The following is a 19,306-nucleotide window of genomic DNA, read 5'->3' on the forward strand; positions in this document are numbered from 1 at the left end:
ATTCTTAGTCTCCTTAATATTGGGTGTAACAATCTCTTTGAAAAAATCAAAATCAAGACCAACTCATTTTGCTTTCACTAATGTTGGCTGGTTTCGCTTTCGCTGATATTAGTTTAAAATCAAATAACTAAAAACCCAAATAAGAAGAGAAAAATAATAAAAATGAGAGGAAAATAAGATATTAGTTTAAGATCAAATAACTAAAAACCCAAATAAGAACAGAAAAATAATAAAAATGAGAGGAAAATAAATTCAGTTAGGGGAAAAGTTAAACAAATAATTGAGTCTAACAAGCCAAGAATTGAGTTGAAGAAGGTAAAAAAAAAAATACTAGAATGATGTAGGTTGCAGTTGAAAAGTAATTAAGGAAAAAACTTTGGCTTTAATTAAAAAAATGGAAGAGCCAATAACTAAATTATAGAAAAAAACCAAATTAGAAGGTTCAATTATGAATAAAAGTGAAAAGAAGATCCAAAATTAAAACATACTGAATGAAAATTAAAAACTTAAAAAATAATGGGTGTAATTAAAAAAAAATTCCAAACTCAATTAAAGTTTCTAAAAAACCGGTGTTGTCTTGACTCTGTAAGTATTCGTCTTTCTAAATTCAGTCCTCAAATCATATACTTGTTACAAATTTTCATTAATTCAAGCCCCTCAATTTAAGCCATTTCAATCCCACAAATTAATCTTTAAATTCCAACTCCATTAATCACAACTCATAATTCTAATATTTCCTCTCTCCATTAGGTGAAATGTATACGAGAGATAGGGTGTATGCTCTTTTTGGGAAAAGAAAATGTTGAGATAGCTGGATATTAGCTATGCAAAGTGAAGCAATCTCTTACTCAAATTCCAATACGAGGAAATTTACAAGTATCTTATATGGCACAAATGTTATCAGATAGTGCCCATTCATAGTGGGCCATGGTGAGAGAGAGGTGAGAGGTGATGATTTGGGGTAACTTCAAGTCTGAATTTGAAAGAAGGTATTATTCTCGACAACATCGTTGAGATAAAGAACATGCATTCTTGGCACCGGGATAAGGTAACATGACAATGTTGGACTATGAGAGGCGATTCTAGAACCTCTCTATGTTTATTACTACTGTAGTGCTAATTGTATAGCATCAGATTGATGGACTAGGAGACGGACTTCGACATGAGCTCAAAAAAGGATTGATTGCTTTACAACCCAAAACTATGAGGGAGTTAGTAGAGGCAGCTCAATCTTCAGAGGTTGTGTTGTAATAGGAAAATAAGGTGATTGTGATAGGGAACAAAGAAGATTTGAAAAAATAAAAGACATGATGTATTCTATTAGGAAACCACCTCTACTTAAGAAAGGAAAGAGTAGGTTATTTCTAGGCAGTTCAACAAAAAAAAAAAAGCAACTTTGTGAGTTCTTAGGAAAATCAATACAATCTGGTGGTAAAGGATTCTCTAGAGAATCTATAAGCCTAAAGACTAATTCGACTAGGGGTTCTATAAGATAATGAGTTATATTTACAAGTAGAAGTATCCTTTCTATAGCAAGTGCAACCAGAAGTATCCTAGGGATTATTCAATAACAATGGACAGGTGTTATATTTACAAGTAGAAGGGTTATAAATGGGAGGACTACAAACATTTAGGGACATGTTATTTCCAATATAAAGAGACATGGTATTTTTAAAGAGAATGTCCTTTGAGGATGATGGGTTATAAATCTTAGTTTCCAGCACATACTTATCAACAATCAGTAATTGTGAACAAGTCTAGGGGACCTACTCAGTCAAGGGGCAATGCTATGTGGGGATGATCTAGAGTGCAACATGAACTAACTTAAAGGAACATCTATCGTTTGACACATGAGGATGTTAGAACTACAATCGAAGTGATGGCAAGTATGATAGAAATAAAATCTTGTTCACTTTATGCCTTATTTGATCTGGGTGCTACCCATTTTTTTTGTAGCGTCTAGAATTATGAATAAATTGAACTTGAATAGAGATATATTAGAAAAAGGAATATAATTGGTACTCTTTTGGGTGAGTGTGTGGACAATAAAGATGTATGTAAAGAGTGTGTAGTGTCAATTAAGGGAAAAAGAATAAAGCTGGACTTAATTCCATTAAAAATAACTGATTTTGACATTATACTGAGAATGAATTGTTTAAGTGTATATAGGGTAGGAATGTTTTATCAAAAATGTGACATTTTTAGAAGATGATATTGATGAGGTGACATTTAGGAGGAAAGCATAATGATACCAAATTATGTAATATCAATTATGACCACTAGTAAATGTTTAAGAAAAGGGTGTCAAGTTTATATAGTTTTTTTAGTAGAGTTGGGGAAAGAGAGTCCTCAAATAAACAATATTTTTATAGTTTAGAAATTTTCAGATATATTTCTAAAAGAGCTACTTCTAAAAGAGCTACTAGGATTACTTCTAAAAAAAGAAAATGAAGGTTTTCATTAATGTGTTACCAAGGATGACACTCATAACTTAGTCACTATATAAAATAGTTCTATCTATGTAAACCTGAGTTGAAAATAAGGTAGAAAAACAATTTAAGTGTTTATAGAATAAATTTATTAGAAGTACTAAATAAGTATCGGAACAAACCAAATATAAAAAAAAAATACAATATAAGTTGACTGAGTTAAAGGTATAATTATAAGAGCTTGTAAACAAGGGTTTCATTCTTCTTAGTAATTCATCTTGGGAGCTTTAAGTTTGTTTGTAAAAAAAAAGATGGCATCCTTAAACTATATATTAATTACCAATAATTAAAAATGATGACTATAAATAATAGATATTTATTACCTTAGATAAATAATTTATTTAATTAGCTAAAAGAAGTGAAAATATTAAGTCAGAAGGCTGAATAACGATGAGATCATTTCAGGTAGAAAGGAGCTGGAGGAGTCAAGGGGAATGTGTGCATGGTTGACTTTGGGGTTTGAGGGAACGTTGTTAACACAAGTGAATACGTGGTCGGTGTTGAGGAATAAAGTGTTAGGATACTAAATCTCATATGTCAAGAGCTACTACATCCATGTTTCACTCATATTCCTATATGGATCAATGGCTTGTGACATCCAGCTTTCTTCATCTTTTGTTCAATCCCCACATGAGTGCGGTGATGGCCTGCAATGTATTGAAAGAACAAAACACAAAATAATAATAATAATAATAATAATAAGAGAACTATGCATCTTTTTGTGTGCTTATGAAATACTGTATTTCTCTTCTAACACTGATCCTTGCTAGTATGATGTAAGTTTCTTTCTCAGTTGCTGGGTGGGATAAATGCCCCTGTTCCTTTGTTTTTTTTTTTCCTCTGTTTTTTTGTCTTTTTCTTACTGTGATTACACTCTAAGAACAAGGCTCATTCTAAGAACTATGCATTACATTCTAAGAACAAGGCTCATTCTTTATGGTTGTCATCCTCTCATTTTGAGCATACACGAACCTTGAGTCCTAACTGTACCTAGTTTGACGCATCACAACATAGATTTACTGCTTCCAATGTCAGACTTCAGTACCATATACCAAATGCATCAGACTGTCCAGTGTTTTCTGGCAAAACAATGCAATCCTGGTGTTTCTGAGGATTCTTCTCTGATCTTGAAATTGTTAATGATATTCTGAAAAATCTTGCTTCACTACAGGATAAGCAGATGGAACCATACAAAAATCTTCTCTGATTTTAGTGATCGAGAGACAGAGGACAATGGTGGTGAATATATGGATACAAAAACAGTTTCTGGTCGGCATAGCAAGTTTTCCTCGCAGCTTCAATCCAAGGCTTCATTAAGGTCAGTGACTTTACGAAAAAAAGTTTTATAAATAAATGGCATGAACTGTTATTTTTACTGTTTGCAATTTAGGCTGTTATTTTGGTCCCAATAGATAATATAAACAGTTCAACTACTGAATGATAATCTGATTGGATGGTGCAGCATATCTGTTTGTAATTACTGGCACAAAACAATCTGAGATTGCATAAATATGTACAAAATTTTCCAGGCCTAAAACAATACACAGGTCAGACAAGAGTTTGCCAGAAGACTTGTTTGACCAGTTAGAAGATGAGCCACTTGACACGATCAGCCCTGCGATCATCTGTGCACCTTAAAAGAAAGCAAGAATCAGACGATGAGCCAGAGATCGACCCTGAAGGGCGGCTGATAGTTTGTGGAGGGAAAACAAAGAAGGAAAAGGCCACTGACCCTGATTCAGATGTGAGGAGTGAAGCAGGCAGTTTCAAGTCTGTGAACTCCAGGAAAACTCAGAAGCGCAGGAAAACTTCAGATTCTGGGAGGGCTTACACTGGAAATGAATATGCTAGCAAGAAAGGTGGCGGGGATATGAGGAGGAAGGAAAAGCTTGAGCCATATGCATATTGGCCATTAGATCGCAAGATGATGGGCCGTAGACCAGACAGAGCATCGAGCAGCTGCGAGGAAAGGGATGGCCAGAGTCGTAAAAATGACCAGGAAGCTTGAAGGCAATAGTGCTTCAACTGCGCTGTCCATGAAGCTCATCAATTTTAATAGTCAGAAGAAAGGCAGCAAAAGAAAGAGCAGGTGAAAAACCTGTGTGGATTGATATATCAGGAAAGGATCTGCGCTTTGGTTGTAAGCTCGTCAATGAAATGTTGGTTCTTCCAGGGAGTACAAGCAGTTATCAGCACTCGCATTTCCTCCTGTTCTGGAGAACGGCAAATTCTCAAATTTGGATCCTCGAACAAGTCCCAACGGAATTTACTCCAGACAGCATCTTGGTTGTAGTCATGTTCAAACGATTTTGTATTCCCATTAACTAAACTAGTCATTAAAGAAAAAGAGTGAGAGAGAGTTCATAACTGTTGGTAACTCAGTTGATAATTTATATTTTAAACTATAAACCTCTCTCCTACTCAATTTGAGTGGATATTCTGCGTCCTCATCACAAATGCATTTTTTACTCGAGCTCAAATCTACCCATGAAAAACAGATCCCAGGTGATCAAGAGCAAGAATGAGTAGCGGGCGTAACTGCCTGAACATCCGAGTTGAAAGCATGCTAGTATTTGTGGGTGCCGATATGGAATATTCTTGATTGCTTGGTTGTGATACGAGTATTGCAGTTGTTTAATCCATCCCAAAACTCATCCGACAGAATTTCATCGGATCAATATACCTTGACAACTACACGTTGAGAACATTTTTTATAGACTTTTTAAATGTACCACAAAAAACCACCATTATGCTGACAGTAAATTGTTAGCTCAAGATACATTACAATTGACTACGTGGAACAAAAATTAAACAAGCCCGCTACTAATCATATTATGAGAATGAGAGTTACAAAAACAAAGAGTATTTCCAGCGAATAGTTACTCAGCGAAATCTGACTGTTCTCCTTTCCCGAGCAAATAGTCACCTAATCGATGTCAGACGTCCAACTAGTTACATTTGAAAGTTTAATTGAACTCAACCAGTTCAACAGAAAACAGGATACTGTGAGGATTCCAGTGGTACTCTGTACTCTGCAAGAAGAAGCTAGGGCGAGTAATCCATTTAGCATGCTGTAAAGGATAATATCTCCTACCAGACCTACCACATCTATATATTTTACACAATTGAGTTGCTGAAAATTGAGTTACTGTCATGCATTGGTGAAATGATAGAATGGCAGGGCCTTAGACGTTAATTCAACATATATTCAACGTTCACATCCCCAGCTCGATGTGTTCTTGCTATAGCAAACAGAGAGAGATAAAGTAACAAGCTTACAACACCTTCAAGCAGCTCCGGTTCACTTGAATGGGGCAAAAATGATCGATGAGTTGTGGCCGCCAAACCCAAATGAATTAGATAACGCAGCCTTAATGTCTAGTCTCTCTTTCTTCGGGCCCACTAATACACTCGTGTCCTGAATTTTTTTTTTAAAAGCATGAGGTGAACGCCATCGCATATAAACCTACAATGCCAAAGGGCAAACGGGAAAAGCAAGGGAGCGAACATACCACGCCTTGATCTGGATTTTCTAGATTGATATTTGGATGAACCCATCCTGTCCGTATTGCCTGTACAAAGTAACAAAATACAACATCAAGAACCAATGAAAAACTTGTTCTCAGTTTGGGGAGGGAGGAATAGCTCGACTAAAGTCCCTTGAGAAGTGCAGTTTCAATGTTCCTTCTCTCATGGCAACATGAGAAGTGTGTTTATTATGAACAGAAAAAATAAAAATAAATAGAAGAGTTCATCTGTTTTAGCAATTTGTAAATGTCATACCCATACTCATCGTGGGTGCAAGAATTAAAGTGACCCTTTCCTCCCTCCGTTCTCTTTATGTGCTTCAATAAAAGGTATCCATATCTCATGAATGCAAATCAATTTACCTGTATTGTGGCTATGGCTTCCACAGCACCAGCTGCCCCCAGTAAGTGACCAATCATGGATTTTGTTGCGTTCACCCTCAACTGTGAATGTGGAAAAACAATTGTGTCACACCTTCGCAATGGATGGCCATGCAGAAATTGAAATTAGGCAGCGATTATGACAGATGATACGTACACCAGAATTCTGGCCAAAACAATGCATGAGAGCTTGATACTCTTTCAGGTCACCTGCCGGTGTGGATGTAGCATGTGCGTTTATGTAATTGACATCCTCTTTGGATATCCCAGACTGTGATAATGCCTTTTCTATGCAGAGAATCACACCAATCCCTGCTTTCATGTGGCAGAAGGAACATTAGCTAGCTTGTAAGGCCTTGAATGGATAAAATATAAAACCAAGACAAGAACAAGATAAAATATAAAACCAAGACAAGAACAAGTTGCAACAGAAAATTTTCATTTGGCTGCTGTAATTCAGAGAGAGAACCAATTCAAGCACCTAATAGCCTAAAAATGAATGTGCATCACCTCTGGGGAAATGCAACATTTAGGAGAAAGGTTCACAGTTGCCAACTCACAGAAATAACTAACAAAAAATTAAAAACAAAAATAGCAGCACACTGTCCAAAAGCCTGTGAAACTCAACTCAACTGGAAAATGCCTCATGCAAATTTGTAGGATTGCTGCAATGATCCATATGCTACGTTGAAAACTACTCTTGAAAAGGACAGTAGAATTTACCTCAAATAGGAATATTACTACAACTATCTGTATATTACAAGAGGTAGATTTTTTGTTTTTTTGAAATGTGTTTCCCAAGACTTGAATGGTTTAAACAGGGCCAGACCACTGCATTCCTTTTGGAATAGAAAATAATTACAAAATCCCCCATGTCTCTACTTCGATAAATATCGAAAGGCAACCATGAGAATGCAACAATTAAGGACATGTTAGGAATTGTGGTAGAAATTTTTTTTTAAAGTGCTTTCCATTTAAAAATATATGAAAATAACATTTTTATTTTTAAAAAATTCATGTTCACATTAGCACATCAAAACAATCCAAAAAACATAAAAACTTCAAAAATTTTCAAAAACATTGTTGGACCATAATGCCAAATATTCTAAGGCCCTATTTGTTTTTGCATTTCAAAAACATTTTTGAAAAATTTTAAATTTTTTTATTTTTTTTACTTCAAAATAATATTTTTTTTTTGTGTGTGTTTTTAGATTATTTTGATATACTGATATCAAAAATAATTTTTAAAAAATATATAAATATTATTTTAATATATTTTTAGTGAAAAATACTTTGAAAAACAACCACAATAATACTCCAAGAAAGAAGCAAGGGTCATGATATCAATCAATACTATACTGGCTCCTAATTAATTACATAATCATGAGGTGCATCAAAATGAAGGAAAAATCAAGATCCTCGAGCGTATCTTTAAATTACCATGCCCGCATGGAGATTTAGTGTTTAAAATTATAGGTATTTTAGAGGGACACATTACCATCAGGACGTGGCTGTGTCATATGATAAGCATCACATGTAAAGCTCCCTCCAAGAAATTCTGCATAGATATTGGCACCTCTTTTCTGCGAACAAAAACAAACCATGGATTACCATGTCAAGAAAAATTAGCAATCTACCATCACCATGCATATAGCATTTAGCAAGCAATGCACACGTTGTGCGCAAGGAGAGAGAGCGAGAGAGAGACCGCCAGTGAATGTTCTAATTCTCTTCTACTTCTGCTTCTCATCAGATCATGCGACTTTATTTGGATTAGATAAGACCGTTACCTTAGCATGTTCTAATTCTTCTAGAAGCAGAACACCAGCTCCTTCCCCCATGACAAATCCATCCCGATTCTGTTTATTACAAAAGACTTTAAGAGGGGAGAACTCAGAACCAAAACTTCTTGGAGAGGATAGGGCAGTGAATCAATAAATAAATTAGTGTAATTTATTCACCAGATAACTCTTCCACTGGCTTGGCTACTATCATGTTTAAAGTGAATAAAACTTCTTCTTTTTTAAGAAACAAATTACAAAAAATTGGTTTCTTCCTTTTCCTGTTCCTTTTCTTCGGTGTGTGTTGGTATTTTTAATGTTAAATTACCACGTTCCAAGGTCGTGAAGCTCTTGTTGGATCATCATTCCTCTGAGAAAGTGCTCTGCATGCCACAAAACCCCCCAATCCTGCACCAACGATTATGAATTGATATCAGCTTCCTGCTATGCCAAGAAATATAGGACAGGTATAACTCAAAGGAAGAAAAAAAAACACCTATAGGAATAATTGCTGCGTCAGAGCCACCACAAAGCATAACATCCTGCAAGTTCATATCTTATAGTTCACAAAATTGGGTGTTGGATGTTAACAAGTGATCTTAAGCATCCCACGCTATTGCTGTTGAAAATGAATTGAACACGAGATGCTTACAGCTTCGCCTCTAATGATATGGTTTGCTGCATTCAATATACAAAAGTTGCTGGTTGCACAAGCAGTGGAAATTGAATAATTTGGTCCCCTCCATCCCTGCAGTTACAAGTGACAAACACAAGTTTAAAGGTCAACTTTAAATACCCAAACCATCACCTGTATGCTTTAATATTACATCTTGAAAATTATGGCTTACCAGATCCATTGCAAGCATGGCAGAACCCATATTTGTTGTTGCAAAAGGAACACAGAAAGGATTCATCTTCTTGTATGAGATCCTTAAAGCTTCAATTGCATCATTGAAAACCTTTCGATAATCAACCAGAAGCAGCAATTAAATCATCGATAAAATTCCATGACACAATGAATATACACATTTCTTCGTTCAGTAATTCTTTAAAGTTGGTTGGCAGATGGTTCATAAAGTCATTTTTCTCAACATTTTCATCATCACAGACAAAATATCTTAAACTGTGAGGAGATTAGCTCTACCTTCATCCCACCCATTGCTGAGCCAATCAAAACTCCACACTTCTTTTTATTCAATTCATCCATCACATCCTCAGTAATCCCTCCATCCGCCAAGGCTTTTTTGCCAGCAGTAAGCATGTAAAGCATGAATTTATCCATTCTCTTAGACAATTTTGGAGCAACCCATCCATCAGTTGAGAGAGACTTGATTTCTCCAGCAATTCTCTGCGTAAAGGGGGAAAAAATAGTTTCTGAGGGTGAGAGCACTTGATTAGAGCGAGCAACAAATGGAAGAAAAGATGCGTTGAAAAAATCAGTTACGTACCGTGGGAAATTGAGCGCAGTCGAAAGCCTCTATCCGAGTCACACCGCTGACGCCTTGGAGAAGATTATTGTAGAAGACACCTGGATCATGACCAAGAGGTGAGACCATACCCATCCCTGTCACAACTACTCTCCTTTGCCTCGTAAGTGGTTTCTTTTTCGTCACAACTTCCTCTGTAGGCTGCACAGCTACAGCCATGGCTTGCCCTGTAATATTTAAAGACAAAAAAAAGCGCATGTTCGGAGTCTGTCATTTGCATGCAGCGAAAGACAACTTCTCTCTCACACGAACGATGGGTCGTTTTCTTGTAAGAAGAGAGAGAGAGATGGAAAACAAAGACTCAGCAAACTCTCTTATACACGCACGATGTCCAAACTCGCTGCCTCGTAAAAAGCATGACAGCAAAGTTAAGGCATCAATATTTGCTTTCCAAAGTACTGCACTCATTGATTTGAAAAATCTCTAACAAAGCAGCAGCAAGATCCTGCTTACACCGATTACAAGACACACAAAGGAACAACCATTTGAATTATATAATAAATTAAATAAGAGAAGAAAATACCGGAAGTAGCGGGGGGACTGAGTCGTCGTCTCAAGAGTCCACCAGAAGCATAGTAACGGCTACAAGGTTCATTATCAGCCAAACAGGAGCTCATTGATCCTTTAAAACTCAACATACTTTTATTATTACTGTTATCATTTGAAGGAGAAGAATGGACTATTCCCCTAATACTGCAGCAGCATTTCATAGGAAGAGCAGCCGCCTTAGCCTTCCGTCTGCGACTAGAATTAGACGACGGTGGAGACAACGCGTGTGCTCTTTCCTCAGCGCACGTGACCGACATGCAAGCCGTGAACAGCCACGTGCACAGCGGAGATGACAATGAAGCTGACCCCGTCATGTGTTTTCCTCTCTTAATTTCTTCTATCTCAATCTATCTGTTGTTATTAATAGTATACTCCATGTTAGAGAGGGATTGAGAGTTTTTTTTTTTGTTAAGAAAAGAAAAGTACGTGCTATTAAGAATGAATGAATGAATCTGCAAGAAATAGAGGAGTTGAGAAAAGATGGAGAAGAAGAGGAGAGGGAGAGAGGTGTATTTCGCTTGCTCATGTTTAATAAATAATAAATGTTAATGAGTAGTGTTCGTGTCTCGCCATGTATCTGAGTCTTCTCGTCCTGTACGATGCCGAGTGCTCTTTCTTGTTCTTAAAAAAACATAAAAGAGGGATGATCAGTGGTGTGTTCGTTGGGCTAAATGGTAACCGAAAGAGGCAGGGCAGGGGGGTGGATCACCTGTTTGTGTTTTCAGTATATTTATTTATATATTTTCCAAGTGGTGGCGGAAGATGCATCCTCTTACTCTGCTCTGCACTCTACTAATTGCTTGGTCCATTATAATAATGCTCTAATAAATCTTCTCGGTTGACTATTGGCCAGGACCACCACGTCCATTTCTACAAGTAATCAACCACCTTAAGAAGAAGAAGAAGAAGCAACCCCCCTACCGAGTCTCCTTCTGATCTTAATCACGTACGGGGTTATTAATTATAGCTAAGTCGGCTACTAACACACACACACACACACATATATATGATCTTAAGCGCTCGATTAATAATTAGCACCTCCTTTCTTCTTTGCTTTTGCCATTCTATATATATATATGGAATACTTTAATTACCACATGTATAGATTATATATAGCATTATATATGATCTACGTACGTACCCCTCTAGAGTCATTCGTGTTCTATTCATCGATTAATTTATGGTATTGTATAATCTTAATTTGAGACTTCTTTTACATAAAACAAGACTTCTACTGTTTGACAAATAATAATGTAAAAGGAAAGATAATGATTTGCTGCGGCGATAAATTAAATTGTGAGTGTTATATATAGCAGTAAAGGCAATATATATTGAGGAAGAGATGGCAATGATAATGGTTTAACTTGACATGATGAAAGCTGTGGCGAAGGTGCTGGTGGTGTAGAAGTTGGTAGGGTGGTTGACGTAATTAGAGTTGTTGAATTATATTGCAATGCAATCTCGTGATCTAAAAGTATTTTAATTTCCACGAATGGTCACCAAGTTTAAGGATTAAACCCACTTAGTTTTATTTCTATCATGTTCTCTCTCTCTTTCTCTCTCTCTAACAAGATTTGGAGTTTTTTTTTTATATTTTTTCTCTTTGATAAATTTTTAATTTGAACTAAACGATTCTTTATAAAATGAAATATTATTGTTTTCTATCTAGCAATGAAACACAATAAAATATTTCATAAAGAAATAATATATTGAAAATAATTCAACATGCGTTACCTTATAATTATAAAAGAAAACCATTTTAATTAAAGTACTTAAACAATTCAAAAATTCAAGATGTTTTAAAGTAATTCCTAGTAATTTCCATTTTCTCACACATCTAATTTTCTTGAATGAATGAAAGATTTCAAATTATATTACGTACGTATGTTGTTAAGGCATATAAAATATATAGTAGCTTTTCTAAACCAAAGAAAAAACAGAAAAGATGATGATAAGCTGCTAATATTTTTAAGAATGATTTAAAATTATTAACTAGAATTTATATATTCAAGTTTAGCATGTTGAATTCACAGCCTTTCCTTAAAACGATGTCTTTTTTATAAACTGAGGAAAAAAAAAATCTTTAAACTCACACTGAAGCCAATAATTTCTCACATTAAACCTACAACCACAACAATAAATATTTAAAAAAAGTTTTAAAAATATATATAATGCTTTAATATAAAGCACCAAGAAACATCTTAATTACATCATGTCACTTTTATTATTCAATAATTTTTCATGTTTAAATTAATTCAACATCTTTTTAATCAAAACTCTTCTTTTTATTTTTATCATTATTTTTTTCGTTGAATTCTAAGTCAATTTCATAATATTTATCTACTTCTCTATGTTCATTGATACTTAATATTAAATTTAACTGATCAATATCTATAAAAAAGATACAAAAATTTTAATTTTTTAATTTAGTAAATGAAACCATTCTATATAGATGAATTAATAATTCCATTTGAAATACTTTGTCTCTTCTAATTATGTTATCTTCACTATTTCAATAACTTAGACACGACTTATATGTTTAGTTTTTATAATAGATTACCAATCAACTTTATTATTATTATTTTTATAGGAATGAGTGTATGCATAATACACGTGTTAACATTGATTGGCAAAAACTAAAAAAATATTGATGTTATGAAGTATATCTCTTTTATTTTATTTATTTTGACAAATATCATGGTGAACATCTACTATAATTCCTCTATTAGTATGATATCAATAACATTTTAATAAAACCAATGTATCTTACAAATTATAATATCAAATTCAATAACCTCTTGTAACTTGTCATAATAATGGAAACATATTAATCAATTTCATGTTTTCAATGCAAGTTCATAGTTCATACAAGTATGTTTTGGCATGTAGATGTTAAAAATATCAAGTTTTGATTCCAAATAGCATGAATATGTTTGTTATTTAGCTTGGTAGTTTAGAACTTTTGAATTTCATTAATGTTATTGATGATTTGTTGTTATTTGCTAGTTTTTTGTATTAAATGATACTTAGTATTGGCAATGTGATTTGTGAGGACTAAAAGCAGCATGTTTTAGAAGCCTAAGAGGCTGGTTTTGGGTTTAACAGTAGGCTAGGAATTTCTGGATTGCTGGGTCTAGTTTCTTTATGTTCTTGGAAAGAATATAGCCTTAAACCTATAATTTGGACTAGTTTTTGTCTATTTCTTTACACTAAATCATTTAGAAAACTTAACTAGTAGATAATCTAGGGTTTATTTATATTAATAATACATTTTTGAACTAAAATCTATTTTGACAAAATCGTGTTGATTCTTTAATAATCAAAGTGAGTGAATGATAGATTATGGATCCTTGCATGATTTCGAATAAAATCCTGGCCTTGAATGCATAAAAACCTATTTAGATTGAGATTTGTATCTGTTAGATTCTTGATAAATGTTCTTGTATTCTTCACAGTTTGAGTGTTTAATCTGTTTTTCTGCAAAAAATGTTATGTTTTGTATTAATTTTCAACTTTGATTTTGTTTCAATTTAAACTTTTATTTTGGTTTAGTTTTCAAGTTAAAACTTAGTTTTTTGTTTGGTTCATAGTTGTTTAAACCCATGTCTTTGGGTTGAACAATTTGATTTTGTTTTGGGTTAGGTATTTAAGGCTTTATTTTTTTAGAAAACATTTTGTTTAGGATTTTTTGGCCTAAGAAGATATTTGACAAACACACCTTTAAATCTATTTTGATAGTTTTCTAGGAACGAAAAAGATGGTTTTGCTAAAATGGCCTTATAAAACAGATAATAATAAAAAAAACTAAAATAATTTTTACTTGTTGCATATAACCTAATCCTCATTAAAAAATTGTATTTTATTATAAAAATGAGAGAAATGTTTTTAGAATTATTTTTTTAGAGAAAATGCAATAAGTTTGTAAAATTCTTTAAGGATTTGACCAATATTTTAATAACCCTAAACATTTTAATTCCTGAAAATTAATGGTCAATATTTTGGTATAAATATTGGACTTACCAGTAGGCTAGTATTTAAGTTTCAAAAGTTAACTAGAAAAATCTTAGAATTATTTTGGATATATATTAATTTTAATTAGGAGTATTTTTTTATCACAATAAATTAGTTGAGGAAAATATTTCCGCCTTCTATAATAGATGAACCCTGTAAGAGCACTTGCCTGGATTCTTGTTATAAGAATTTACGTAGACATACGAACTCATAATAAATTTGAAATGTCAAATTTATTTATAAGTATAAATCTTAGTTCTAAGCTATAAACGGACCACCAGTTAGGAACCCATAAATATCTTTAAATTATATCTACACCATAAAATATAGTTTATTTCAAGTAAAGTATATTAGTGGTGCTAATATCTTTTCTAGCAACAACTAGTTTTTTATCCTAAAATTTCAAATAAAACTGATCTATCTAAATCTTCTATAACATTAAACCAAGCAATTAGATAATAATTCCTTAATTCTAATGTCAGAACACCGTGCACACACTTGCCACAAACCATATAGTTAAAATTGATGAATTTCAAAAATCATAAGATTATGTAACACTATATCATGGTTGAATCATGAATCAATTTGATTTCATTCCAAAGATTTTGGATTATTATTTCAAATTCAAAACATGTCGTGATTTAAATTTTAAAATGCAAGACCGATAAATACTATTTCCATTTATAGATTTGGAGTAGATTATTAGTCACCTCGTTCACAATTATCACCTCTAATTGAATGATGGAAATTGCAAATTTGCAAGCTAAACAATAAAGAGAAAAGTAATTGAAAATGTGTGTGAACAAGGAGCTAGATCCTTATTACTTATTAGAATATTTTTATTAGGCCTAGCTCAGATTATTTGTTGAGCACAGTTATACGAGGCATAGCCCAGTTTGTTTGATGAGTTGATCCTGGGCTACACCTTCCTCTAAAACTAAGCTTGTCTTTTGTAGATCTGAAATTAAGCTAATATTTTGCTTAGCTACATCTTCCTCTAAAACTAAGCTTGTCTTTTGTAGATATGAAATTAAGCTAATATTTTGCTTATGGGTTTTGATGTGTCATTTTCTGTTTAGTTTGAATTTGAAAGTTTGACTTTAACCTTGAGTACTCAAGCTTCGTTTGTTAATTTGATTCAAATTGGATTTTTTGGCATTGTTATAACTTTTATTTTTTAAATTATTTTTTTTATCTAAATAACATCAAATTAACACTTTTTTAAATGTTTTTCAATGATTTTAACATGAGGATATAAAAAAATTATGAAAAAATATTATTTAGATATATTTTAATTGAAAAACCCTTTTAAAAAACATCTTATATTATATTACCAAACACATGTTTAAAAGTGCTTTTCAAACTATTTTGTTACTTAAAATATATTAAATTGATGTTTTTATATGTTTTTCAATGATTATAATATGTTGCCATTAAAAATATAAAAAAATTAAATAAAATATTATTTTAATATATTTTTTATTAAAAAATATTTATACAAAAATATTGGCACCGTAGATTTTGAAAATGGATGCTGCACTGACTATGGGAAACATGAGTTGGATAAAAAGATCGATCTTGGGGTGGATAGATGTAGTTTGAACTTGTTTGTCGACGCGCTATCAAATATCGTCGAAATCACTTGCTTGATGAGCGAGATTTGCTATAAGAATGTCAAACAAAGAGCTTCAGTTATATAGCAGCTCAAACTATAAATAATAATAATTCACTTTCATAAGTTTGCTTCTGTTTGGCTCTAAGGATACCGGAAGGGGGAAAGTGCCATCACGGACTCGTAACATGTACATATGCATGAAGGAGTCTCTGTTTCTAATCGAACACGTGCCTGCGTTCGCCATTTCCGTCATTAATGCTGGCTCAAGTACGTTCTTCACTATAAACTGACGCTCATTATGCGAATTGGACACCTATTCACATGCTCTATCCTTTTTTCAAGGTGTGGTTGAGGCCAAGCAGATGAATATAAACCGCTAATTCCAAATTTAAGGCAACATTAAAAATGGATTGATCAGAAATTCATTTGAGAATGTTTTTAAACCGGCGAAACATCATCCTCATTGTACCATTTTTTTAATAAAAACTTCAAAAATTAAAATTTATACCTCGAAACTAGATTTTGATTTAGAATAGGTTTCTAGGTATTAATTGATATCAATATTCTCATTTAATCATCTTACTTCATATATATATATATATATATATACATACCTAATTATTCAAAAATCAAACTTTATAAAAACTAGAAAATTAATAAGGAATGCATTCAACCCAAACCTAATTTTTGGTTATGAAGTCAAAATCAAAAGTATACCTCACACATCCATCAACCTCACCTCAACTCCATTCTATTCTATCCTTGACCGCATGTTGATGGAAATAAAAATAATATTAAAAAGATAATAAAAATAAACAATACAAGAATTTATAAAATAGGGTCTTGGAAACCTTAATTCAACTAAATATTTTGTTTTAAAGTAGTTTACCTTTTAAAAATAGTAACAACTCTTAAATAAATTAAAAAATAAACTAAATAAGGTAAAAAAACTTATAGCCCTAATAAGAAAGGGAAAAACTAAATGAAGTCATAAACAAGATAAAAATCCAAATATTAAAAGAGAAAATAACATAATTAATCCAAACAATACATTATGTGAAAGTCTTTCAAACCTTGACTTATTGCAGCAAGTTGATCTCTATAAAAATGACCTCTATAAAAATTTTTAATTTAATGATGCAATTAAAATGTAACCTCTATAAAAAATTTTAATTTAATGATGCAATTAAAATGTAAAATAATAATAATAATAATAATAATTTGATTATATTTATTTTCATGGAAGCATGTTATAAAAATCAATGGAATTGCAACTGTCATTGTCATGGAGGCATGTTATAAAAATCAATGGAATTGCAACCTAAATTTTCTAAGTTAAGAATCAAGGAAAATAACCTAACACTAGAAATAAAAAAAAATAGATACGGAGGTTGGTTACTCTCTAAAGGTGTCCTTACAAAACATGTTATTTTTTTTTTTTAAATTCATGAGAAAATTATCTAATTTATTCTTGTGAATTATGATCTTCAATATATTTTTAAACTGATGTTTAATGATTTCAAAAAATATACATGTTAAAAATTTTAGATCCATATTTATAATTCTTTTACATTAATCTCCTTCAAATTAGAAACCATGATTAAATCAAGTCCAAAATATGCAAATAAGAAAAGATAAACAAGCAAGAGAAATAAATAATATACATACCAAAAAAGAAATAAACAATTATTTTCATTATTATTTTTATCATGTGTACAATTATAAACCGACACTAAAAAAATTATAAACCTACACTAAAAATTAATCTTTTCATATATTAATTGCATATGCAAGTCCACAAGTGATCTCATCCACCTATAAATTAAATATGTGCATTTGATTGATTCTTTTTTAACCAAATTAACCAATTAAGTAGGAATCTTTCAAACAAAATGAGATTAAAAAATAAAATCCATGTTACAAAATTAATCTAGGTTAAATTTTATATCATATTAGTTATTTACAATTCAGATCTGCACTTAAAAAAAAATATAAGAAAACTAAATCTAAAGTATATTAATAAGAAAAACAACTTTTAACATTAAAGTTCATGTCTTTTGAATTTAACTCATGTATAAATAAAATCTTATCCAATTCACTTTTTTAGATCATGATTAGATGTCATAGAACATGAAATTAACAAGAATTGGAACAAAACTTTGAATTTGATGCCAATTAATCTCAAATTAAATTACACCAAGGGTCTAATTGTTATAATTATAAATTAGGGTCATATATATAATTAAAGCATGGATTACATAGAGAGAGAAAAAAGTACTATCCGAGTCTACACTAAGCATCTAGATGTTTCCTCAAGCACATGAGAGCTCATTAGAGGTTGGATTGGGGCAATTCAAGTGGTGATGACCAAAGAAGGAGTGAACAATACTGGTGGTTGGGTACATGATTGCTTTGGTGGAAGAGAGAGAGAGAGTAGCGTGTTGTGGAAGTTTCGGGTGTATAGAGAGTGTATTTTTTTTTTGTAGGGTTTTTGTGCTAGACCCTCTTTTTTTTTTTCTCCTCCCCCATTTCAATTGAAAGAAAAAATTATTTATAATGATAAGGTCCTAATTCTTAGGCTTGCTTCTAAGGTCAAGGAAGATCTTTCTTTTAAAATTTTTCCCTTTCCCCCCATATTCTAAGCTTTTTGTATTTTTTCTCCGTATAGTTTTCCTTTTATAAAGAGAAAATAAATTGATAGACCTTTTTTTGCTTTGATGGATGATTAGTATTTAAAAGTGCATTTCTATCAAGGTTTTATATCAGTATTTTGCACTTAAAGTATCAATAACTCCTTAACTAAAACATGTTTTATAATAACAAGTCTGATACTATAAGATACCTTTAATTTATGGTAAATGTTCATCTTAAATGCAAGCCTATTATATAAATCAAAGGATTAATTACTGAGTTCAACTACTGAAATTAAGAAGACAAAGAGAGGTTGAAGCTTATAAAAGAAATGTTGATTCAGTCTAAACTGCAATACTATTTAGTCATTAGGTCATATCTGGAGTTATAGGACTTGAATTTGGGTCTGCTTTATATGGATGAAAAGCTAAAACATAGGCCTAAAACTTTCATGATTATCCAAAACTCAATTCTGTCGTTTGGAAATCCAATTCTTAGCATCAAAAGAGGAGTCTGAATCTGTCATGCAGCCCATACACTATTCAGTGTTTAGCCCATATCTCAAGTTTTAGAAGTCCAAAATGACTTTAATTTTTTTTCGTTAGAAAGCTGAGATAATTTTCTAAAAATTTTCATGATTTAAGTATGTTTAAATTTTGATGTTAGCAATGACATTTTGTTCAAACAAGAAGATAAGGATTGTCATGAAGTCAAGAGTTGACCACCCACTTAACAATTAGTCATCAAATCAATAGGTTCAAATTTTGGCCAATAAAAAGAGGTATTTGTCATGCATTTAGGCATCTTTGTTTTCAGATCAAGATCATGTTCTTGC

At 32.3% G+C, this 19,306-nt stretch overlaps 1 protein-coding gene and 1 pseudogene across 2 annotated transcripts; one reads left to right on the forward strand and one right to left on the reverse strand.

Moving 5' to 3' along the window:
- Positions 1-4,080: 4,080 nt before the first annotated feature.
- LOC105112246 (RRP12-like protein) lies at positions 4,081-4,688 on the forward strand (annotated as a pseudogene).
- Positions 4,689-5,236: 548 nt separating this feature from the next.
- On the reverse strand, positions 5,237-10,676 carry LOC105112240 (3-oxoacyl-[acyl-carrier-protein] synthase II, chloroplastic-like). Of its 2 annotated transcripts, XM_011007866.1 has the most exons (14): positions 10,189-10,676; positions 9,627-9,832; positions 9,323-9,526; positions 9,027-9,137; positions 8,831-8,926; positions 8,675-8,720; positions 8,507-8,586; positions 8,188-8,256; positions 7,896-7,980; positions 6,555-6,709; positions 6,380-6,460; positions 6,002-6,061; positions 5,774-5,907; positions 5,237-5,521 (listed from the first exon to the last, which is right to left on the reverse strand). In XM_011007866.1, the coding sequence occupies exons 1-13, from the start codon at positions 10,526-10,528 to the stop codon at positions 5,791-5,793; spliced, it is 1,650 nt and encodes a 549-aa protein (XP_011006168.1). In that variant the 5' UTR covers positions 10,529-10,676; the 3' UTR covers positions 5,237-5,521; positions 5,774-5,790. The 2 variants fall into 2 exon arrangements, with proteins under 2 accessions (XP_011006168.1, XP_011006167.1); XM_011007865.1 differs by having other exon boundaries at positions 5,237-5,907; positions 10,189-10,675.
- Between the last annotated feature and the right edge of the window lie 8,630 nt (positions 10,677-19,306).

The sequence above is a fragment of the Populus euphratica genome, unplaced genomic scaffold, assembly GCF_000495115.2.
Source record: "Populus euphratica unplaced genomic scaffold, PopEup_1.0 scaffold330.1, whole genome shotgun sequence".
Taxonomy (NCBI): Eukaryota; Viridiplantae; Streptophyta; class Magnoliopsida; order Malpighiales; family Salicaceae; genus Populus; species Populus euphratica.